Below are 26,316 nucleotides of genomic sequence, written 5' to 3'. Positions count from 1 at the left end.
TTCTTCTTCCTTTCTACTTATTATTACCTCGCCCAGGATGGAGTCCACCAGGGGGTGAGGTATTGTTTTTGGTCGGGTTTGGTTTTTTTTGTTTTTATTAATGATATTACAGGAAAACAGCTGGACCAATCTTCATGAAACTTTCAGGATAGATGGGCACGGAGAGTTTCGGTCATGGCGACCGTGTGTATGTCAGCCTTGGTTCAGAGGTTTCAGTTTCGAAAACTGTAAGAGGTAAGAGTAGAATAATATAAAGTACAGACACTTGGTATATTTTATTTCTGTGATTTTTAAATTGTTCATTTTTGTGGCTAGTGCCTCACAGAGTAAATATCTCATTATCTCTAGCTGCTTTATCCTGTTCTTTAGGGTCGCAGGCAAGCTGGAGCCTATCCCAGCTGACTACGGGCGAAAGGCGGGGTACACCCTGGATAAGTCGCCAGGTCATCACAGGGCTGACACATAGACACAGACAACCATTCACACTCACATTCACACCTACGGTCAACTTAGAGTCACCAGTTAACCTAACCTGCATGTCTTTCATGTGATATTTACTATATGGACATGGTATCAGAAAACAATTTTATTTATATCCAAGGGGTCAGTGTGGATGTGGTGGAGGAATAGAAGTACCTGGGGGTGTACTTGGATAATAAACTGGACTGGTCCAAAAACATGGACACTATACAAAAAGGGACAGAGCCGTCTCTATTTTCTGAGACAGCTGAGGTTCTTCAACAGCTGCCGAACGATGCTGCGGATGTTCTCGGAGTCTTTGGTGGCCAGTGCCATCCTGTACGCTGGCGTCTGCTGGGGCAGCGGCTTGAAGGTGAAGGACACTAACAGACTCAATAAGATCATCAGGAAGGCCGGCCAGGTTGTAGGCGTGGAGCTGGACTCTCTGGCAGTGGTGTTGGAGAAGAGGACACTGTCCAAAATAAAAACAATCTTAGACTGTCCTTCCCACCCTCTTCATGAGGAGCTGATCAGCCAGGAGCACATTCAGTAAACAACTGATTCTTCCACGCTGCACAACTGAGAGACACAGTAAATCATTCCTACCTGTTGCTGTCAAGCTGTACAATGCCACTGTATAACTGTGGTACACTGTCTTACCACGTATACTGTATCCTTAACTCAGGTGCACAGTGTTTCCCACAGACCAGGTAGCAATTTGTGGTGCTCCACTGTGCCGATGAGGGAATCATGCACGGTGGTGTCGTGGCGGTCGGTCGAGTCGGTCATTGGGGTGTACGCAAAGTGTTTACAGCGGGCGGTGTTCAAACACAGTATTTTTCTTCAGAGTCACCTGCTGGGACTATTTTAAAGCTACAAGAAGCATTTGAGATTATTCAGTTCAATCTAAATTATTTTAAGTTCTTTAAGAGAAGCCCGCTAAAACAATTTTTACCAGCACCCTGCCTGATTTCATTCCTCGACCCAACTTTACATTACAGGGCAGGCCATTAGTTTGCTGGGCTTGATGTTGGTGGAAAACATGTCTTTTAAATTTATGAAAATTACTCACCAAAATTGAAGTTAAAGTTTAGTTTTTTGCCTTTTTGGTGGCAATCTTTCAATCATTCATTAGTTGACATTCAAGGTATAAATTGCAAAAAACAAGCTGGGGGGGTTTATTTTAAATACTGAACTCATCACTTACCTCAACCAATACTAAAATGAAATAAATAGTATAATGTCTCATCTCATCTCATTATCTCTAGCCGCTTTATCCTTCTACAGGGTCGCAGGCAAGCTGGAGCCTATCCCAGCTGACTACGGGCGAAAGGCGGGGTACACCCTGGACAAGTCGCCAGGTCATCACAGGGCTGACACATAGACACAGACAGCCATTCACACTCACATTCACACCTACGGTCAATTTAGAGTCACCAGTTAACCTAACCTGCATGTCTTTGGACTGTGGGGGAAACCGGAGCACCCGGAGGAAACCCACGCGGACACGGGGAGAACATGCAAACTCCACACAGAAAGGCCCTCGCCGGCCCCGGGGCTCGAACCCAGGACCTTCTTGCTGTGAGGCGACAGCGCTAACCACTACACCACCGCGCCGCCCATAGTATAATGTAACAAAATAATAATAAAGTAAAATATCATAATTAGATGTAAGAAACCACTTAAGGTAACACCAAGGCAACTAACAATAATGAAAAAGCATTACCCTAATTGGTGCAAAGCCTGCATGCCCTATCAGAACATTTAATTCTGCGTGGCTTCCTGAAAAGAAACTCAAGTGCCCTATCGTAAGGGAAGTCATTGGGTTCGGGACCATTTATGGAGATTCGTAAGCAGGCTGCCAGGTGTTCCCCTTGGAGCCTATTCCTGAGGTCTGTTTTAATCTATGGATAAAGTACATTTACTTCATCAAAGCACTAAATTTCCATTACATCAAAAAAATAAAGGAATACTGAATTTCTATGTGCTTACCCTATTCATAGCTGAGAAATCCAGTGCAGTGATGGTTTAGCTACTTCGCCAATAAAGCTAATAAAGATGTTTCTTAAAATATTCAGATTTTATGCTTCAGATAGCATCAACTAGGCATCCCTGCGAGTATAACATTTTATTTAGGCTAGTGGGAAATCCTTATTTATTGTGAATGTCAAGCCATTATTAATAAACTTGCATGAATGCTGAAGCGGGATAAACGGGATAATGCAATAAGACCGGTTCCTCGCGTCAAGCTGCTACTGTATGCATCAAAATTGGTTTATAGCCTGACTCAGGGATGTCCGTTTCCTGTAAGCCAAGAAGGCTATGATAAAGCTCATCACGAGCATGACGTAGGCTACTTTTTAAAATAAGGGGTCAGAAGGCGAATCAGGAAGGCGAATCAGGAAGGCTGCGTTATTCAGGGATGAGAATGAAAAATATTAAAGTCTGAAAAAAGCCAGGGGTTTGGGGGCTGCAGGCACCCAGTGGGGCCCAGGGGCAGGGAGCTAATGATTTTTGGCTTTTTTTTTTTATACCCCAAAACCATTAATTTTATCAGCAAAAAGTTGCAATGTATTTGGAAATAAATTCCCCTTCTTGGTGGACTACCAGGTGAAAATGATTAATATGGTACAAGAGACTTGTTTTTAATCAATTCACATTTGATGATTTCAAAAAAAATCAATGCACCTTTTAATATAAACGAGCTCTACAGTATTATATTTCTGCATTTTTGCTATTCATGTCTTTGAATACTCTAATCCTTTAAAATGAAGTGCAAACCAGAAAAAAGTTCTATCATATAATTCTCTTAAGCTTTCTTCTGACGTTATCATGGTAGCAGGAGCTCTTGCATATTAAGCAGGCAACATTCAACATCACTTATCACTTCCCTTTCAACTGTTGTGTGTACTAACTAGGTTTTATCTGGACAGGATGTTGTGTAATGTAATACAGATACCATATGGTCAATTTGAAGATCAAGATGGTGATTTTGAATTAAAGAACAGGCATGTACAATGGGCATTACATATTGGAATTTTTTTTTAAATCAAAAACTACAAGTTCATCTCAGCCTAAAGTTTGGGCAGACGCTCCCGCGCGGCACATGCCAGCAATTCCGTCCCCCTATGAAATGAGCAATAAGTAGGGGAGTTATACACGGTATCATACCTAAAATTTTATCAGAAATATAGATATGATACTATGATTCTCCCCAACATGCTACATTAGATGAGCTAACCCCATTTATAAAAGATACACACTTGTATATGACGTGTATTTGATTTATGTGATATATATGATGTATATTCATACATTGTTACTTTACGGAAATCTTCAATAAGTTTGGTCTTTTCATGCCAGCCTGTTGTAGACCTAAATATAATGCACATGAAATGACGCTCCTCACCTCAACATGTCCTTTACAATCATTTAAGCCACCATGGGCAATGCTGAAATCACTGCTGCAAACAGTACATCGTGCGAAACTGTCATTATTGTTGACCCTTATTAGACAGGGAGATTCTTTTGTGTAATCTGAGCTGAAGTGGGGTTTGTATTTTGGTTTTTTGGGGCGCGCTCTCTCTCCATGCCGATCCTGTAGGCTGCACTGACTCAACTGAAAGCTTCGGTCCTCGAGAAAAGAGAAGCCCGCCCACACTGAAAGCTGATTGGCTTATTTTGCTGAGTAACCCAATCAGGATGCTCTTTGTCTAGCATGCACTCTCTCGCGCGCTCCCTCGCGCACTCAGTCATATGCGCGATGCAGACATTAATGTTTCGCGTGCACGAGCTTGCTCGCTTGCTCTAGATTGCGGAAGATATTCTCCAATGTGCGGGCATCAGGGAGCCACTATCAATATGCGGGAGACTCCTGGAACTTCACCCCCCCGAGAATTTCTCAATGGGTTTACATCAATCTCAAAAACGATCATTTTGTTCTGAAAAAGTCGGAAATCCGCCGATCGGCAGAAAATTCTCATCCCTGGTTATTTTTAATTAGCACGCCTCTCCGTCTGTCTCTGTGCGCGCGCGCAAACGAGAAGAAAGAGCACTATGAATGAACAGAACGATACGCAACGGAATTTTTTTTTTCAAAATCGCGAGTCTGTGTGGCGCTAGGAATCCATTGTGTGGCGCTGCGCCACACAATGGTCTATGTATGGGAAACCCTGGGTGCAGTATATGTATATAGGAATCACTGTATATAAAATCACTTCATTTTGCTTTTACTTAAGTGATTGAACTTATTTAAATTTATTTTTATTTATTCTTTTTTCAGAAGATTTTATCTTCTATTTTTAAGACATGTTTACTTCTTTGATTCAGGAGCTTGGTAGCAAATTTGAATTTCCCTCCGGGGATTAATAAAGTGATTCTGATTATAAGCAGAAGCCACATATACTCATAGGGTACCCATTTTTTTTTTTTGGCGATATCTTCCTTCATATTCATCATAAGTGCTACCAGGCGACGTTTGTTTTGCCTGGCAACACTTACAATAATATCATCTTTAGCCGCTTTATCCTGTTCTACAGGGTCGCAGGCAAGCTGGAGCCTATCCCAGCTGACTATGGGCGAAAGGCGGGGTACACCCTGGACAAGTCGCCAGGTCATCACAGGGCTGACACATAGACACAGACAACCATTCACACTCACATTCACACCTACGGTCAATTTAGAGTCACCAGTTAACCTAACCTGCATGTCTTTGGACTGTGGGGGAAACCGGAGCACCTGGAGGAAACCCATGCGGACACGGGGAGAACATGCAAACTCCACACAGAAAGGCCCTCGCCGGCCACGGGGCTCGAACCCGGACCTTCTTGCTGTGAGGCGACAGTGCTAACCACTACACCACCGTGCCACCATTATAATACCAGCACAAAGGCTGTACAATATTTTTCTATTTAGGACAATTGTTGAAACAGGATTATTTTCTCATGTTATTCACCATTTTCACTTCATTGTCACGTCTTAACACTATTTATTGGTCACATAATTCACTGTCATTTTAGACACAATTCAATTTTGATTTTTCTTTTTAAGACCACATGGTGCAAATGGGGCAACCTTTAATGTGGTATGATGAGTAGCATGCTATAGATGCACAATGGCGTAACATAGGGAAAAAAATTAAAAATTCAGGTTTTGATTTTATGTACTGAAATAACTATTAGGCACAATTTTTTACAATATCTATATAAATTAGTTGTTTTTACCCATTTTAACCTTGAAATCAGCATTTTAATGATTAGCCATAATGCATTGTTTATCGCGCTAAAACAAGCAAAAACGTCATAAGACAGTGGAAATACTACCTTTACTACCTTCACGTGGCGTCTTTCTCGATCGCACGTGCCTAGAAGCATACCTTCTAGAACATTCCTGGTTGGTCACGGACTGTCACGTAGCCTAGTTCGGTTGTGAAACTCGCTAGGATGGAGTATTTTCGCGTGTTTAGTGGCAAACTTTTGCGCCGCAATTTCTCTATTCTCGAAATTTGTAACCTGAAATCCTACAAGAAATGTTTCATAATGTTTGGGATTTTGAAAAATGCTTCTAGCAAGTTTATTTCGCTGTATTTTTCCGTGAAACTTGGCAAAAATCATCCTTAAGTGATGAGCATGACATTATTTTGGTATGGGTCACGGAGTTAGTTGGAAGCGGGAGAAATGAGAGTTTCTCAACTACAGCAGCACTTCTCACCATAGATGGCTGGCGTGTTTCACAGCGTTTGGGATTTACTAAATCGACTAAATCTCTAGATCTACTGAAGCTACGAGGATATAAATCACCAGGATTCTAATTTACTGGTTTAGAAGTATTGTATATTTTTTTGAAAGGTTTATTCGCGCTACAAGTCCATGAAAGTTGGAATTGTTCGTGAAGGGGTTAGTTAGATTTTGGTAGCGTGACGCGCACAACAAGCAAAAGAAAAAAAAATGTTCTTCCGAATTTCCTTGCTTTATCAAAATTATTTTTTGATACATTAAAAAAGACTGTTTATAATATTTAAGTGATTTTTTTATTATAGAGAATATTTGATCAAAACTTTCAAAACAGCATTCAAAGTGATTTTTCACGGGTGTAAATGTTACGCGAGACGTCCATAATTACATTAAATTTTAAGAACTAAAATTCTGTTAAAAATTCTAGATTTGTGCTATCATTCTGGGGTTTTTCTGAATAATACTTTAGGGAGTTCTCTTACAATGCTGAAAATTCAGTGAGTTTCGGTGAAATTCTAGAAAAGTTATTTACATTTTAACGCGCCTGACAGCTATTGTGCTCACACAGCGTGCTACTCATATAAACAAATGCAACTTGGCAAACAATGTAACAAACAAATGCAACTTTTATCAGAATTATTAATGTATGCATTGGAAAATGAAATTATTCATGGCTATGCAAGATGAGTGTGTTATGAACTGCTTGCAGAGTGTGGGTCCAGTCATCTTCTCATTAAAGTGTTTGGCAAGATGGTGCATCCGAATCTTGATATAGCATGCAGCAATGCAATGCATTTGATGAGAAAGAAGACACGGTTGTGGTCAGGTGGACAGTCCAACATGTGGCCAGCAAGCTACATGAATATTAGCTGGAATCCAATGTCATGCAACATTCTGGTGGATAAAGCAGACATGATGCCTACTGACTGAGGAAGAGCATTGTCCACAGAACGGAGAAGTCTTTAAATGCATCGCTCAGCCATCTGGCACACCTTGACTATATCAGTTGATGGCTTGACAAGTCCCTTTGACTTTTCTTCTTCAAGAGGCCACCACCGGCATCCATAATGTTGGACGTCAATACTTCACGTTTAGGGCAGATAATTTGTCATTTTGCCTTTTTTTTATCTTAAGTCATATTTTCTAGAAATCATTCCACAAATCCCTACATTTGCTGAAATCCAACGGGAAGCCAGAGTGTCAACAATGAGCACATGCTTGTGACCAATAAAAATCAACTACACATAATGGCCAAATGAGTGCCCAAGCTTTTGGCCAATCACAATGCGCCTTAATCAGCCTGGTGTGGTGGCGTAATTTTCTCTGCATGAGCCAAACAATGGTACAGTCTAAACTGAAAGTTTTTTTGGGCAGGGTTCTTCCAGCACTGAAGATGATTTAAGGACTGAAACAGCCACGGGGAGACACACTCCGAGCCCCTACCGTCCCTGAGCACATCAGACAGTGTCGGTAATACAGGGGCCGGTAAAAGAAAGAAAACAAAAATACCACAGTGAAAGTGCTGTCAGTCAGCAAGTGACTGAAGGGAGATATGTTTCAGGGGGTGTGGCGTGTTGAGTCCCCATGGCGAACATATGATGAAAAATATGTGGTGAAAATTCATTATGTCTGATAATTATAACTATTCTTTTAAGTTCGTTTCTTAAGACACGTATTTTTAAGTATGTTACCTCGCTTGTTGACAGTTTCGGCGAACACTTCCGCCTTCTTCAAAACAGTCACCAGATGTCGAGTGGTGACGTGCCTTATCAGCTGATGTACTCTATGGAGGCGTGAACGTCCCGCCCAATTTGACAGGTAGTCCACGCCTCCTGCTGTCAGGTCGCTGCCCCAGGACTTAAAAATAAGTTATGGAGAAGATTGTGCCAAAGAGGTACGCTGCCTGGAAAAACTAAAGAAAAAACTGGCGCGACAAAGAAATCATCTCCGCTTCAATCTCCGCTGCCGGGACGAAGGCGTCATTCCAGCAAGCCTCTACATAAAAAATCCAATACCAACAAAAAACGCGGAAAGGACCATCGAAAGAGCGCGAATGACTCTGGTAAGAGAAAGAATTAGATGCACGACAAACAAAATCAACAATTTAAATACAGAAATAACACAAAGAACACAAGATTTCAAACTCCGGTTCAAACTCAGCAGTGACATGGAAAAAAGTATATGGAAGAACATCTAAATGCAATACAAGAACAAGAATTCTCAAAAACAAAAACACGCCATATTAAAAAACTAAATAGGCTTATCAAAAAGAAACAAAATAAATGCAAGGACAAACAAATAAATGAAAAATGGATATGCAACCTGTCTAAACACACACTAACAACAGCAGAACACACTATACTCTCACGGGGACTAAACTATGCCATCACACCAAATAAAATCCCGAATGAAGAATTCATACTGGCTACGGAACTAGCATGCAATATGATACAGGACCAAGGACAGAAAGCCGCATTAAGGAACGAAATAGCAGGCATCCTCACCTCAGCTAAACTGCCACCCAGAAACACAACTAAACAGGAAATGGAAGCCATCAGAACACTCGCAAAGAACAAGAAAATAACAATACTACCGGCTGATAAAGGGAGGACCACGGTCATCATGGACACTATTCAATATGAAAAACAAATGAATGAAATGCTCACGGACCCATACACATATAAAATACTCAAAAAAGACCCGACGGAGGAAAAGAAAAAAAGACTAAAATTATTACTCAAACCGTTAATGGATGACAACAAAATTGATAAACAAACATACAATCACCTCATCCCCACAGCAGACATCACCCCCCGGATATACGGCACACCGAAAATTCATAAACCCGGAGCACCACTAAGACCCATAGTAGACAGTATAGGATCAGTTACTTACAACCTTTCCAAGACACTGGCAGACATAATTAAACCACTCCTTGGACTCACGGAATACCACTGCAAAAACTCAAAACAACTGGCGAAAGAACTAAAGGAAATCAAGATAAAAAAGGATGAAATCTTTGTATCACATGACGTCATATCCCTCTTTACAAAAACACCGGTCACAAACACTCTTAACATAGTAGAAAACCGGTTAAAAGCAGACAGAACCCTGAAAAAACGTACAAAACTTACAGCACAGGACATAACAAAACTATTACATTTCATTTCCACGTCCACATATTTCCAATACAGAGGTACAATCTATAGACAAAAAGAGGGATTTGCAATGGGGGACCCGCTATCTGCCACTCTATGCAACTTTTTTATGGAGGATCTGGAAACCCGAGCCATAGAAACAGCACCGGATGACTGCAAACCTATCTTCTGGAAAAGATATGTTGATGACATTCTTGAAATAACCAAAACAGGCCACACACAACAACTCACGGATCATCTAAACTCCATAGACAAGACAGGCAACATCAAATTCACACACGAAGAGGAAACGGACAAGACAATAGCATTTCTGGACCTAAAAATACACCACACAGAAGAAGGGAACATTAGAATTACAACATACAGAAAACCTACACATACCGACCAATATCTTCTCTGGACATCTGAACATCCCATCGCACACAAAATGTCAGTAATCAGAACACTATACGACCGAACACAGAACATCACGGAGGAGAAAGACAGACAGGAGGAGGAACAACACATCCAACAGGCATTAAAAAACTGCCAATATCCACCGTGGGCAATTCGAAAAGGAAAATCACAGACACAAAAAAAGGAAAGAAACAAACAAACAAGAAAAAACACAGAAAAAACAAACCGGGGCTTTGTCACATTACCATACATAAAAGGAGTTACAGAACGCATCCAACGATCCATGAGGAAATACCACATCAACACCCCGGTCAAACCATACAAGAACCTCCGACAGCTGCTAGTTCACCCCAAAGATAAAATACAACTGGACAATAAATGCAATATCATATATGAAATTCCTTGCCGGTCATGCAATAAAGTCTATATTGGTGAAACGGGCAGATGCTTCCACACTCGCAGGAAAGAACACCAATTAGAATGTGAAAAAGAAACAACAAAAAGACTCACAAGATCCGAAAAAGAAAAAGCAAACCAAGAAAACTTAAAATCAGCCATTTCAGACCACTGCAAACGACAAAATCATATTATGAATTGGGAAGAGGCCAGAGTCATTCGCGCTGAAGAGAATAGATACCAGCGTTGGATTTTGGAGGCAGTGGAGATACGTAAGCGGGCGCAGAGGACGATGAACCGGGATGAGGGAGCGTACGCGCTGTCACACACCTGGAGCGCAGTCCTGGGGCAGCGACCTGACAGCAGGAGGCGTGGACTACCTGTCAAATTGGGCGGGACGTTCACGCCTCCATAGAGTACATCAGCTGATAAGGCACGTCACCACTCGACATCTGGTGACTGTTTTGAAGAAGGCGGAAGTGTTCGCCGAAACTGTCAACAAGCGAGGTAACATACTTAAAAATACGTGTCTTAAGAAACGAACTTAAAAGAATATGATGAAAAACACTGTCTCATTCAGTGTTCTCGGGGGGGGAGGAAATCGGGTTTCTTCACTGTTGGTTGGTCAAAAGACTTTTCTCGACTCTGTTCAATTGTAAATCAAGTTTTGAGTTGAAGGTAAGGGGAGTCCTAATACCTCTTGAATAATTCCATGCTAAAATAACCTTAAATAAGCTTAAACTAAAGTTTTGGGTGTTTTTTTTTTTTTAGCTTGATTGTGCACAGGGCACCCAAAATCAAGTCAGTCACTCTTATTAGACACTAGAGTGGAGCCCAAATTTTAAATGTAATGGACAGACCCTGTACAAATATTTGAATTGTGCCAGTTTGGTTGGTTTAAACCTGGATTAAGTCCACTTTGATGTGTCAGTAACTTAAAAAAAAAAAAAAAAAAAGACTAAGTGAAGAAAAAAAGTGAATATTTCTTTGACTTGATTTTTTCAAGGAAAAAAGGGGAGAATATTTTTCAGAACCCAGGGGAATGCTGGTGAGAGAAGGGGTCAATATGTAAATTTCAAAAACTGCCTTACTTTGTTTGCTAAAAAATCTGCATAATTGTGTTATCACAACAGCCAAAAAGATTGCCATCTGAACATAAATTAAGGTATGTGATCTTAGGCTCAGTGCAAATTTTAATTACGCTATCATTCTTTAAATCAGCAAAGTAGGCCTACTAAATTTGAAACTTTTGTTTATATGATGTAAACAGTATTTACATACAACTCAGAAATCTTGTACATATAATTTATAGGTCAAACATAACTGTAGCTCAGACCAAAGACCACTTTATCCATTACTTTATAAATTTTTTATATATAACATACATACACACACTTTGCAGACCACCTAACCCCCTAAATATCCCAAACAAAAATGAGCCTACTTCAACAATATATTACAAATTACACACCAATGAAATTATAGTTTTACAAATAATATCCCCAACTCACTCATTGTTGTCGTCCTCTTAATGGGAAGAATGGTACTGCTTAGTCTGATGCATCAGTGAAGCAATATCTGGCTCCACATGGGACTGTTTTAATCTCATTAGGGGCCACATTGATCTAGTTGCACTACTTTGTTTTCTCAACCAAAGAATCATGTCCTTGCTTGTGTCGGATGTTTCTTGTACTTTTCTTTTGACTGACTTTGGTCTTCAGCTACCGCTCCATTATCTTTGACAGTTTAATGCCAAGCCTAATTTGGTTACTTGTTTCTCAGCATTCCACATTCCCTCCACATTCAAAGGTAATGTTGATATGAAAGTGTAACCTAAACTGATGTAACTATAGGCAGTGTTGCAAAATGTCAGACAAATTCAAATAGGCTCCTATTTGAATTTACACAGGACTTTATTTAATATAGAAAACAACTCATCTGTGCTACTCATAACTTTGTGTTTGGAGTCACATAGGTGATTTGAGAAAACACTGAAAACGTGATCTTTTACATCAACTCGCAGACCACACTGAGAAACAGTGCTCTAGCTAAACTAAGTTGTCATCAGTTAATATATTGGATGTCTTTGGGTAACATTAAACTTGGAGAGATGGTCAACCTCTAAACTCTATGAAAAAGGTGTTCACTATATAGTTATGAAACATTAACAAGTTGCAAAAGCAAAACTACCACTCAGCTGAGGACAAAGATGAGTTTATCATATAAAAGAGTCAAAGTCTTCCTTTGAAACTGTTCATTATAGTACATAAAACATTAAAAAAAAATTAGCACAAAGGAGTACATTTAGAGATGACAAAGCCATTATATTCATGAATTATTTGAAGGCACTGAAATAGTCCATCATGAGAGGCCCTTAATTTATAAAAAAAAATAATTTTACAACCACAGTAATATTGATACAATATTAATATGGTCAAAGCTGTATTGGTTGTGTTTCAGTTATTCATGGTATAAAATCCTTAAAATGGCTTGATAAACACAGTAAGTGGGTGTAATACATTTCTTAACAGTGAGTACTGTTACAGACGATGTACAAGGTCTTCTAAATTCAGGTAGCATAAGATCAGTTCTCACAGTAGAAATGTCCATACCGTTTACCAAATACTTGTAATGGTTACCCAGCTTCGACAATACTGAACACTTTATGCATACCATTGTGTGCAAGTTGTGCAATGTCATACTAACAAGTAAAAACTGTCGTAAGGTGCCCTTTAGAAGCAAAATGTCCATTCTTGCATGTATTAACAGAAGTGCTCAAGTGAATTCAAGTGTATTAATCCATTAACTAAGTATACTTAAGTGGCCATATGGTTTTTAGCAGAAGTGACAACACTAGAGAAAGTGTTCTAACAAACTCCTACCTAGTCTTTACATGTTTTTTCCGCTTATTATGTACAGTATTTGCTTATAATATGGTTAAGTTTCCCACCGATTTCCCATTGAAGAACTTTGGGCCTGGATTTGTCGGTTTCTCAGGTGGCGCTTAAACTCCTGCAGTTCTTGAGGGCCCAGGCTTTGGTCCACTCCTGGTTTGAGCTTGTAGCTCAATGGAGACATGGTGTAACCATTTTGGTAAAGCCAGAATTGCTTACACATCTCAAAGCAGCTGAAGAGCAGGCCATAGTAAGGGATGATCTAAACAAGAATCAACAACCACAGCTGACTGACATTCATCCAGGACAACAGCAATAATAAAAACAAACCATGCCTCAAGCAGCAATCAGGGTCCAAACACCATAGCGGTCACAAGACGTTGCAAGCATAATGTTCTTTATTTAAAATTAATCCAGCATGTTACAGGGACTTGCAAAGTCATCTACCCAACTCAGATTTCCCCAAAACTGCCAATTTTTGCAAAGACACATGGTTTTATGAGCACGTGGGAGTCGCTCACATGATGTCGGGCTTGTAAGAATAATGTAAAATGTAGCTCTGCATTAAACAAGTTTTTGGCTGATGTTTTGAAACAATGAACTCAGAAGACCTACAGTAGCCCTTTTTTTTTTTTAAATAAAGTGCATACCAGTAAGGTTATAGATGGACATCTTTTTCTGCAATTATTTAAGTCTTTAGAAAGGTTGGCATTTCATCAGTATGTGGTGATCAAACTCATGACTCTGGAACTGAAAGGTGGCTGATTTAAAAAAAAAAATAAAAAAAAGGTACTAATCTAACAAAAATTACATCATAAAATCCTGGGTTTTCTGTGTGTGATATGCTCAAATAGGTTGTAAAAGTTCAGAGTTAAAAAAAAATAAATAAATAAAAAGGGTTGTTCGCCATTATTAGATCACAGCAATTCACAGGTCAGCGGCTCTGCATGTGTGACGTCATGTGTGACACTGCCTTCTTGTGTATCCACACACGAAAGCTCTTCGAATTCCTCCTAATCTTTGGTTGGTTGTCAAACAAATACACAAGCCAAGTCGCTCGTGAAGAGCAACAACTGCTCCAGCGGTTTTCTGGAACCTAGGAATTTAATATACTGTGCAAAATCATAGTTTGCTTATTCATTGTTTCCCCCTTTAGACACCAATTTGGTGTTCAGCTTCCACAGTTGTGATAAAGCAGTGTCTCTTTGTAATTATCTTTGTAACCTCACTTGGTAGGCACAAGGCTAAATAATGGCAGTAATTAGGCACTTTCACTTTCAGTACTGGAGCCGGCAGGAGCAGGTGGCGTGTTGTGCCATAATGCAGTGTGCACAGCAAGCACGCAACAGCTGGGAATTTGTTAGGATTCACCTTTAAAACCAAGTTGTTCATAAAACAACCTTTTCTGTCTGTCAAGATTCTCAGTCATCCAGGTCATAGGTTCTAGCACCCACAACCTTTTCTGGTTCTAACAGTACCAGTTAAGAACATCTACACCCTTTCTATTTTGTGCTACAATGTTAAGTAGAGGTGGTGGTGGTGATGATGGGTGTGTGTGTCAGCATGCAATTACCAATTTAAAAAACAAAACCCATAAGATTTTTCAAAATTCCAAAACCTATGATCTTACAGTGTCCCTTTACAGAGAGCTGATTTTAGGGCGAATTGAACCTGTTTGAAATTTTAAGGTAGTGTTTCTACAATAATCACGGAATTTGTGCGAAGGAAAAGGCCACTGCAAGTTAAAAATCACTCTGTGATACACAGGGAAGTTTATTTCCGAATCTTGTTGTTGCCTTTTTGTCCACTGAAACATGTGCAATGTTATACTGCATCTAAAAACACGATTTCAATATCAAATGAATGGACACGCCATCCTGTTATCTCTCTAAACTAAATCAGTTTTCTCTTCTGTATTTACAGGCTCTGAAAGATTCTCACGAGCAAAATGTACGCTGTCCAGTTAATACTGTATCTTCAGGTATGAGTAACATCATAGCCATCTTCCATCAAATACTGCCTGTAAACAAAAACTGTCTGAACCACCACTCTCTCCTCCTTTTGGTATTTCATCAGTGGGCGCTATAGCCAAAACAACCGAAGCATCTTTGTCTACTATTGTACAAATAGCAGCTCCTGCTTCAAATATTGCATCAGGCACAAAGAGAAATAGCCTTTCCACCCTCTCCTTCAACTACAGCATCTGAATTTTAGAAAAAAATATAAACTAATTGCGCGCTGACCCCCCTATGGGCAATTTGGAATAGCCAGTTAACCTAAACACGTCTTTGGATGGCAGGGGAAACCAGAGCACCCAGAGGAAACCCGCACAGACACTGGGAGAACATGCAAACTCCATACAGAAAGGCCCCCGTCGGCTACAGGGCTCGAACCTGGGACCTTCTTGCTGTGAAGTGACAGTGCTAACCACTACACTACTGTGCCACCGATGGATTGGCAGCCCACCCAGGACGTACCCTTGCCTTCTACCCAATGTTAGCTGGGATAGGTGCCGGCTTCCCCCGCGACCCAGAAATGGATAAGCAGTATAGAAAATGAGAGGCAGATGATTGATTTTGCTAACTTTAATACACTAGAGGTGAGGTGGTATAATTGTTACTATATCCACATTCACTAGATTGAGAAAGAGCCCTTTTTTTCACAAATTCTATAAATAAAAACTTCATACAAACAGTCCAACAAAATCACAAACTGACAAAGGGACAGCAGCAATTTGTGAAAAATGCAGTAATAGAGATACATTCTTACCATCTAATACTTTTATTCCATTTGCCCCTTTCCCAAATCCCAGCATGCATTGCACACTGGGAACTTCTGGTGGCTAGGCTCATGTTGATGATAACAGTATAAAAACAAATTAGGCTACATGATCATTTTCGATGTTCAAACAGCAGATGTAAGCTGAATCGTGAGGTTATTAGATTGCCTTTATTTGTCTAGCTACTGGTTCCATGGTAGTTTTCGTCAGCACAGATGCTTTTAATTCGATTATCGCATTGTCTTTGGCTCTGACTGACTGCCACTGCATTCTGTGGTGCTCGTTATTATAGTCCAAGTGCACTAGCAGACATCCATTGAGAAATCCTACGATTTAAATTGTATATTAAACATTTAATGCTTAACCAAGGTTTGACTTGGACACAGCATGCTTGAGGCTGAGCAACATCTTAGCTGCTTGTACATTTGACCAATTTAATGCCTTTTACCTCTTCTGCTTTCTAGTGCAACCAGGAACAATCTACACTGATCCCAGTGGTCCATGGTGGTGAATAAAATATTTGGAAACTGATGATTCATTTCATGAGTTGAAGAGATCATCCATTTGTACAGGTGTAAAGCAGACCAGAAGTCAGACATTTATTCTCAGATACTATTACATCGGTCACCCCATTGACATCAGATGTTTATCAGTCTGCTGGTCTGACATAGAAGCGTTCAAAGAAACTTCCTCACTGACATTGAACAGACGGGTGAAAGCTATACCGTCAGTCTGTGGAGTCTGCAGAATGCTGTGGCAGCGCAATCAGTGCCAAAGACAACGCAATAATATAAGTACGACTGATTAAAAGCCTCTGTGCTCACCAAAAAAAAAAAAAAAAAAAAACCCACCATGGAACCAGCAACTAGATAAATAAAAGGCAATGGCCTGTTTGAACATTTCAGCCTACAGCCGATATTTGAACATCGAAAGTGATTAATATAGCCCAGTATTTGTTTTTGTACTGTTATCAGCAACATGAGCCTAGCCACCTGAAGTTCCAAGCACACAATGCATGCCGGGATTTGGGAATGACTAATTTTGTTGCTTTTTTTAAATTATTTTTTGGGGATTTTGTCTTCAAGTTTTTATTTTGTCTTCAGTTGGTTCAGCAACACGTGCCACCATTGTTTTTCTCTACTCTGCTATGGTATATGAGCCAATAGCATAGAGTAGCCAATCAGAACACACCACTGCCCATATCCAGTGAATATGGATAGTGCTTACACATTTATATAAAACACTTTAAAAAAAAAAAAGGTACACTCCCCCCACGTTACCTTGAGCATGTTGGCTGTAATGCCACTCCACAAAGACAAGACACCCTTGGTTTTGACAACCTGCTTGAAGCAGTCCACCATTCCAGTAAAATGGACATCAACTCCTCCACAGTGTGGCAGAAGAGGACTCTGAGCCTATATTAAATAAATAACACATTAGAAATTCAAGGAGCCCATTTAAAAAAAAAAAAAAAAACCCCAAAATGTGGTTAAAGGGCATATTCTGGACAAATTTTTTTTTTTTTTTTAAATATGAAACCATCCCTTTACACACTCATCCAGAAGAGTAATTTTGCACAAGGCCATCGGTCTACAGCAGGAAAAAAAAAACCAAAACATATCTGGAAAAATCCCAAGGGAGTCTGGAGCCAGATTCGTGACGTTATCTGCGTTACCGCCAGCAGGCTGTGCGAGCTTTGCACAGTTTTAGTGCACAGCCTGTGTAGACCAAGCGCTCCCACTTCTCTCTCATTGTCTGGTCTTTTGGAAAACGATGAGTACTAATCCCATCAAGATTGGTGTTGCTACACCCTCCTACGATACATCTGTTAACCATTTTAATAATTACGTGATAATGTTGAATGAATTTGCAGAAAACCACCAGGTTGCTCTCATAAACAAACCAGCGCTGACGTAGGATTCAGAGGGAGGCGTCCCGCGGATGACGTCACAAAAATCAATGTTTCTTGGGAAATTCAAAGACAAAGTTTTTCAGAGGCGGACCAATTCGCCTCAAATGGCTTGATTTCAACTGAATTTTTCTGGTATTGCGCAAGGTAAAAAAAACTGCAGAGAATGCAGAATGTTACAGATATTTGACCAAAGTTTAATATAAAATAGGAGAATTACATTGATCTTACTCCTGAACTTACCCATGATATGCACTTTAAAAGGACAAATATTATTAATATATATATATATATATATATATATATATATATATATATATATATATATATATATATATATATATATATATATACACACACACACATACACACACACACACAAGTTGGAATGTGTACTTTGGAAGACGTACACCTCTCAGGTACATCCGACAGCCAAGGCAAGTCATAGAATTTGATCATGTTGTTGAAAAGGATTTACCACTGACTCATGGTGATTATTTTCAGAGTGCACAGCAGGTTGTCGGACATTCCCCTCAAGGTGAATAGACAACCAGCTGAACCACCATTTAAGCGAGATTGAAATAACGGAGGTAAGACGACAAACCATTTGCATTTGGATATTGTTCAGCCAATAAACACACCACCTTGATTCTTAGTTACTGCAGCTGACTGTTCCCCTTCTATAGTAGGCTGCATTCTATTATTTCCAAAAATATACTGTGTTCTTGCAGCCCACTGGATCAGCCAGTATTACTTGACAGACTGATAGTTGTCAGAAGTTTACATACAGTGACATGAATGTCATCGTGGATATGAATGTCATGGCAATATTTGGGCTTTCAGTCATTTCTTTGAACTGGACTTTTTCTGTGGCAGAATAATTGTACAGCATACATCTTTAATTAAAAAAAATAAAAAAATAAAAACACTAGAATTGTGCACAAATATTAATTTTCTTTGGGTTTTCTGAAATCAACACCAGGCCAAAAATTTTACACACTTGGATTATTAATTCAGAGGTGCTGAAGCTTCCAAAAATGTCTCATCTTGCCAAGGTCTCTTAACTTCGTTATTAATGATGACTGACTACAGCTGGTAGCTTCTCTGTGCCTTCATAAAAAGGGTTTGTTTACAGCACTCATTGGACTGACCAACACACAGTAAAGTGGGAAAATCCAAGGAGCTCAGTGCAGATCTGAGAAAGAGGATCACAGATATACACATCTCCGGAATGTCTCTTGGAGCCATTTCTAAACAACTGCAAATTCCAAGATCAGTTCAAGCAACTGTATGCAAGTTATTGTGAGGTGTAGTCACTTTGCCAAGCCACTTTGCTTAAAGAAAACCCAAACCGTCACCCTCAGCTGAAAGGAAATTGGTTTGGATGGTCAGAAACAGCCTGGGAACCACCATGGCACAGCCCTGCCATGAACCGGAAGCTGATGGATCACTGTCTACAGTTCAGATCACCATGGACTAAGAGGCTGCTATCCAAGAAATAACCCCCTGCTCCAAAATTGACACCTTCAAGCATAAAGTTTGAAGCTGACCACACAAAGAAAAATGCCTTCTGGAGGATAGCTGTATGGCCAGATGAGAAAGATTGAATTGTTTGGCCACAATGACCACCATGTACAGAGGGACACTGTACCAGCTGGTGGTGGTGGTAGGATCATCATGCTCTGGGGCTGTTTTACAGCCAGTGGAACTGGTTCATTGCACAAAGTGGATGGAATGATGAAAGAGGACAACCTCAGAATTCTTCAGCATAAACCATCAGAAACTTGAACACGACTTGGGACTTACAACAGGACAATGAACCCAAACACACATCAGAGCTGGTTGTGGAGGATAAAGCAGGCTAACATTAAACTTAAAACAAGTCCTGACTTCAACCCTATTGAAAACATATGGACCGTGCTTAGAAGTCGAGTCCATGCCGGGGGTGGGGGTGGGTAATTAATTGAACTTTACTAATTCTACCATGAAGAGTCGTGAAATATCCAACCAGAATTCTGCCAGAAGCTTGTTCATGGTAAACAAAAAAAAAAAAAAAAAAAGTGTTTGGTCAAGGTGAATCTTGCAAAGAGACATTTTACCCAAATATTAGGCATGCTGTATGTACATTTTTGACCCTGTGTTGATTTCAGAAAACCCAAAGAAAGTTAAAACTTGTGCACCAAATTCTAGTGTTTTTTTTTATTAAAAAGATGTATGCTGTACATTCTGCCACAGAAAAAGAACAGTTCAAAGAAATTACTGAAAGCCCAAATATTGCCATGACATTCATATCCAAGATGACATTCAGGTCACTGTATGTAAACTTAGTTGCAGTCAGAAGTTATGTCGTTTCTGCCACCAAGTGGTAAATAGCAGTATTTTATCTACAGCCAAGCAAGAAAGCAGTGCCCTGTTTACCATTCTGCTGTTTTCCTTTATACTGACTGACATTTAATGAATCCAAGACAAGATGTATAAAAATTAGGGTGTCTGAGACTTCACAGTACTCCATATGAAAGTGAAGCAGCTTAAAAGAGTTTTATCCAATTACAGCCAAGTTGGGAGGACGGTGAAGTAAAACATGACAGGGAATTGTACTAAAAATGGCAGATGTTCATGGTATTGTAACCAAAGTTTCGTTGATATTTAAAGGTGGGAGAAAGTACTTGCCATTTTCTAATGGAGTGATTTACAAAACTGTGAAAAAAGTAAAAAATGAAGCTAAAACAAATTGATTGGCCCATTTCCCAATAACACCATTTTATATCATGCATCCATAAAGCTGGGCATACACTGTGCGATTTTTTTCAATCGCAGTATTCAGCTGCTGCTCACACTGTACGAGTGAATCGCGGGGTAAACAGCACGCAGCTTACGATTCCTGTTCTCACACCATACGATCCGATGCTCGGATGCGATGCTCAGGATTTCAAACAGGTTTGATTTTCATCCGATCGATCGGGAGGAGGTCGTGAGGTGTTAATCGCTTGTCGTTACCCCCATGTATACTACACGATCCGAGACGCACGATTGAGCCAAAACTCGGCCCGATCTCCAAAATAGTCGCACGAGTGAAAATCGTGTCAAAATCGGGCCAAAAATCGCACAGTGTATGCCCACCTTAATGGAGGAAGAGAGTGTATACTCAATAGTTTGTATAAATACAAAAGAGGAGCCATAATGCTAATCTCACCTGCATTTTCCTTTTAATTGTCTCAAAAGGGAAAGAGAGAGTCTGAGCCACTCCTGCAGCAAGACAGCCATTGATAAAGTTCTGCAAAGAGGTGAAACGGAAGTGGTGCTCCTGCCACAACTTGTCCAAGTTAATAAAAACTACATAGCAGCCAAATGAGAAGGGAACTGCACCTACACCAGTGAAAAGAAAAAGAGGATAGACATTCAAAAGAAATTGCCACAGTGTCTAGAATTCAAGCAAATACATCTACCTGGTTATAGCAAGTTTAGCTTTATCTAGTGTGTGAATGAACAGATGCACTTGGCTATAAATCACATCATACTATTTGATATTTGAGAAAGATAAGCATAAGGGGCATTTAAAAAAATAAATAAATAAAAAGGGCTGTATAACATTTCCCAAATTTCCCTGCCTGGGGGATTAAAGTATTCTGTCTTAAAACTTCAGTGAATAATTACACAGTCAGCTGAGGTAAAGTGACACTAAACCGCAGGAACATGGCAATTAAAACGCACATGACCAACTGCAAGGAATGCATGACTGTCAAGTATACTGCAAAATAAGATGCACAATTCCCAGTGAAATTCAACATACCAAGTATTGGCAAGCATAATCAAACATGAGAAATGAGTGTGGTATAAATTAGGACTATGCATATTACAAAAGCTGTACAAATAATGTGCACCTTGTAAGAAAGACAAAGCAAAACAGTGGTATTGGGCTACTGATTGGAAGGCCATGATTTCAAATCCCAGTTTGAAACCAAGCTGCTATGGTTATGTCCTTGAGCAAGGCCCTTAAAGTGCACATCATAGGTAAATTCAGGAGCAAGATCAATAATTCTATTTTACATTAAAAACTTTGGTCAAATGTCTGTCACCTCATCTCATTTTGTGCAATTTTTTTTTACCTTGCACAATACCAGAAAAATTCAGCTGAAATCAAGCCATTTGAGGCGAATTGGTCCACCTCTGAAAAAACTTGGCATTTGGATTTCCCGGGAAACATTGATTTTCGTGACGTCGCGTGCGGGACACCTCCTTCTGAATCCTACGCCAACGCTGGTTTGTTTATGAGAAAACGACCTGGTGGTTTTCTGCAAATTTCTTCAACGTTATCACGTAATTATTAAAATGGTTAACAGATGTATCGTAGGAGGGTGTAGCAACACCAATCATGATGGGATTAGTACTCATCGTTTTCCAAAAGACCGGACAGTGAGAGAGAAATGGGAGCGCTTGGTCTACACAGGCTGTGCACTGAAACCGTGCAAAGCTCACGCAGCCTGCTGGCGCTTCCGCAGGTGACGTCACGAATCTGGCTCCAGACTCGCTTGGGATTTTTCCAGACACGTTTTTTTTTCCTGCTCTAGACAAATGGTCTTGTGCAAAATTACCCTTCTGGATGAGTGTGTAAAGGGACATGCTTTCATATTTAAAAAAAAAAATTGGTCCAGGACATGCACTTACAACTAAGCACCTCAACTGCTTAGTTGTACCCTGTCTGAATTGTAAGCCGCTTTGGATAAAAGCATCAACCAAATGAGGTAATCTTTATAATAGAATAATAAATTAAGAAGTTAAACACATACCTAATATAGTGAGAGAAAAGCCACGATAGAGAGCAAGGAACCCCTCATGTCGGTTTATGCTGGAAAGAGTGTGCAGCACACCCCGATACGTGGATTCTCTGCAGTTCTGGGCAATCAGTCTGGTTTCAACTACCTCTAAGGGATATGTAAGCAGAGCAGCAGATACACCTGCTAGACCACCAGTCACTATGGCCTTCCACTGAGAAATGCGACCAAGCTCGTCCATATAGAGGTGGATGATTCTGTTGGACATAGGAATAAATTCAGTTAAAGCGCAAAAGGTTTGTTTCTCTCACATGCTTTCATATGCTTATGTTCCACACAGACTCAGATTTGTTTCATGAAGACAGGTTCCATGGCACAGAAAGAGGTAAAGATCAGTTGTGTGTTCATCTCTAGGATATATCTTGTAAGGCTTAACTGTAGTGTACACCAAGTATAATCCATGGCCTAAATAAAACAAATCCATCATGCTGGTGTTGTCAAAGGCTGCTCAAGTTACTGCCCTATTTCTGAGAACTCTATAGGACATTCCTAAACTGCTAGCTAAATATAAAAATCACACACACAAATCCATCCAGGCGGCACGGTGGTGTAGTGGTTAGCGCTGTTGCCTCACAGCAAGAAGGTCCGGGTTCGAGCCCCGTGGCCGGCGAGGGCCTTTCTGTGCGGAGTTTGCATGTTCTCCACGTGTCCATGTGGGTTTCCTCCCCCACAGTCCAAAGACATGCAGGTTAGGTTAACTGGTGACTCTAAATTGACCGTAGGTATCAATGTGAGTGTGAATGGTTCCCTGCGTCTATGTGTCAGCCCTGTGATGACCTGGCGACTTGTCCAGGGTGTACCCCGCCTTTCGCCCGTAGCCAGCTGGGATAGGCTCCAGCTTGCCTGCGACCCTGCAGAACAGGATAAAGCGGCTAGAGATAATGAGATGAGGTTTACACGGTGGTGTAGTGGTTAGCACTGTCACCTCACAGCAAGAAGGTGCTGGGTTCAAGTCCAGCCACCGGTGAGGACCTTTCTGTGTGGAGTTTGCATGTTCTTCCCGTGTCTGCATGGGTTTCCTCCAGGTTCTCCGGTTTCCCTCACAGTCCAAAGACATGCAGGTTAGGTTAACTGGTGGCTCTAAGTTAACCGTGAGTGTGAATGGTAGTTTGTCAGCCCTGCAATAACCTGGCGACTTGTCCAGGGTGTACCCCGCCTTTCGCCCGTAGTCAGCTGGGATAGGCTCCAGCTTGCCTGCGACCCTGTAGAACAGGATAAAGCGGCTAGAGATAATGAGATGAGATTTACACGGTGGTGTAGTGGTTAGCACTGTCGCCTCACAGCAAGAAGGTCCAGGTTCGAGCCCCGTGGCCGGCGAGGGCCTTTCTGTGCGGAGTTTGCATGTTCTCCCCGTGTCCGCGTGGGTTTCCTCCGGGTGCTCCGGTTTCCCCCACAGTCCAAAGACATGCAGCTTAGGTTAACTGGTGACTCTAAATTGACCGTAGGCGTGACTGTGAATATTTGTCTGTGTCTATGTGTCAGCCCTGTGATGACCTGGCGACTTATCCAGGGTGTACCCCGCCTTTCGCCTGTAGTCAGCTGGGATAGGCTCCAGCCTGCCTGCGACCCTGTAGAGAGCAATTCCAGCGTTATGGACGTGACACTTGAACTCAAAATGGCAACAAATGACCCAGTGCATGTTTTATTGTCTCCCAGTATTTAAACAGGTGTTGCATATTTTAAGGCTGTACCATACTGGAGAAGTGATAGAAGAAGAACAATTCCCATAGTACATCTAGGGCATGCCAGAAAATGCCAATAAAAGATGCGTTATGGATGTGACAGAAAAAGTATCACTTTTCTTGGGTGACTGTACATTTTTATCAAACTCTGAAATTGTAAACCTAATGTCGAAATGGAGATATCCATTTGATAGAGGGGTCCAAGGTGAATATTAAAAAATCTTTGTTTAAAATATTTTGTATTTCATGCAGAGTTTCGGAAGGAAAAGTCAGTGTTATGGATGTGACGAAATTCCGTTATGGATGTGACGACATCTGAAATAGACATGGCATATGTTTAGAAAATCAGCAATTTAACCACCATAACCCTTTGAAAAACTCTCTAAATATCAGCTAAAACTATCAAAGTTCTTAAATAATATTTAGGATGGCTATTGTTTTGCTGTTTTGTGGATTTTAGCATACATTTCTGTGGCTTGTGGCAATAATATAGAATTGTACATGATCAAAGTTGATTTTAGCTTGGGTTTTACATTATAAGAAAGAAAGACTGACCGTGACATATTAGGTTGGTTACAAATTGGTTCAGCTTGTTCACATCTGTAAAATACAGGCCTAGGTGATATCTCTGGGAGTGGTTTTGATGTATTACATGTTGCTTTATTTTTGCATGGTGAGGTTGACATTTACATGGAATTGCCCTAGAACAGGATAAAGCAGCTAGAGATAATGAGATGAGACTGATTGAAGGCAGTGTTTGGAAACGCCCTTGTAGAACACTGAGGTGGGCCGTCATGACGTCATCGAATGTGCCGGTTTTCCTGCTCTGTGATTGGCCCGTCAGAGAAGGCGTGATGTCAGGTTGAACTGAAGTAAACTTTACAGCTAACACAAAACCAAACTTAGCCCAACAACTGACGTAATTCAATATAGCACACATACCAAAAACACGCCGTTAAATACCGGCTTCCTATTTAACAGTACTGTTTAAGTTAAGGGTTTAGTTAATATAGCTAGGGCTAATTCCCAATGTAAACACACCAGTCTGATTAGATTAGTTGAAGCTCTGAAAGATGCCATGCTTCATCTTTTGATGACCATTGAAGCAGTACAGCACTCGCTCAACCAGCGAGCAATAAAACCCCCATCATTAAAGCTTGAACAGAAAGTTAAACAGAGACTCACGTTTTGTAGGTTCCTAAATGTATCGCACTGTAGGGGAACAACCGCAGACAGGAAACAGCATTTCCTTTCCAAAACGCCTGTACACCTTCACGCTGATAAATAAGCAGAAAACTGCGCATAAAGCCACACTTGCAGTGAAAAGTCCCCACTTGACTCAAAATCTTCACCACTTCCAGAGGCGATGTAACGGTTTTACTAAAAATTCCTGCAAACCCGACGCAGAGAAAACTTTGAGAACTTGTTAATCTGTCATCCTTAGTCACGGTTGCCATTCCTGGCCGTGTAAGAAAAGCACAGCCCTAATAATCTACCAACTGAACGCTGATATACAGAACAGCTGTGTCAACACAAACCTGTCCTGACTGCAATTTCTTTCTTTCTTTCTTCTTCTTCAGTCAGGTTTATGTGGCGGTTGGCAAACGCAGTGCATTACCGCCATCTACTGGACTGGGGTGTGTACACTTGAATTAATTACTTGCACTACTCATAATGTGCTATGAAAGAGAGATGTAAATGAGGAGAGGGTGCGAGAACCAGAGAGAGAGGGAGAAAAAAAAAGTATTCCAACTGAATACCAGAGAAATAATTACATAATTAAACAAAAGTAGATCAAAGAAACAAATGACCAACTGCAAAACGTGAAAGCTGAAATCCCCTAGATGCGCTTAGATAGTTGACTTTCCCTGAGAAATGCTAATACTGCATCGGTGATGTGTTTGGATCTAGGCTCAACTAGTAGATTTTCTAAAGACAGTGTCAATTTAGATTTTTCCACAGCCTTTTTCAGTCCTTCTCTTTGCCTTGAATAATGCGTACATTTAAGTAAAACATGCTCTACATCTTCTGTCCCTCCACAGTGCTCACACAAACCAGTAAGATGTTTCTGAATCTTAA

General features: G+C 40.5%; 1 protein-coding gene across 1 annotated transcript; it reads right to left on the bottom strand.

Annotated features, from left to right (window-relative positions):
- Positions 1–11,482: 11,482 nt before the first annotated feature.
- Positions 11,483–25,819, bottom strand: slc25a43 (solute carrier family 25 member 43). Its single transcript, XM_060927753.1, has 5 exons — positions 25,423–25,819; positions 22,511–22,752; positions 20,917–21,089; positions 17,095–17,229; positions 11,483–13,297 (listed from the first exon to the last, which is right to left on the bottom strand). The coding sequence occupies exons 1-5, from the start codon at positions 25,692–25,694 to the stop codon at positions 13,079–13,081; spliced, it is 1,041 nt and encodes a 346-aa protein (XP_060783736.1). The 5' UTR covers positions 25,695–25,819; the 3' UTR covers positions 11,483–13,078.
- Between the last annotated feature and the right edge of the window lie 497 nt (positions 25,820–26,316).

This window comes from Neoarius graeffei, chromosome 8 (genome assembly GCF_027579695.1).
Source record: "Neoarius graeffei isolate fNeoGra1 chromosome 8, fNeoGra1.pri, whole genome shotgun sequence".
NCBI classification, from domain to species: domain Eukaryota; kingdom Metazoa; phylum Chordata; class Actinopteri; order Siluriformes; family Ariidae; genus Neoarius; species Neoarius graeffei.
Note: the sequence above shows the minus strand (reverse complement) of the source record. Positions and strands in the feature narration are given on the sequence as shown.

Bases quoted from the DNA above. Each gene is read 5' to 3' on its own strand.
- slc25a43 (XM_060927753.1), bottom strand. From the start codon at position 25,694: ATGGCAACCGTGACTAAGGATGACAGATTAACAAGTTCTCAAAGTTTT. The intron at 22,753-25,422 runs GTGAGTCTCTGT...TATGTCCAACAG, and splicing joins CATTTAGGAACCTACAAAAC to AATCATCCACCTCTATATGG. The intron at 21,090-22,510 runs GTATGTGTTTAA...TCACTGGTGTAG, and splicing joins CTTTTCTCTCACTATATTAG to GTGCAGTTCCCTTCTCATTT.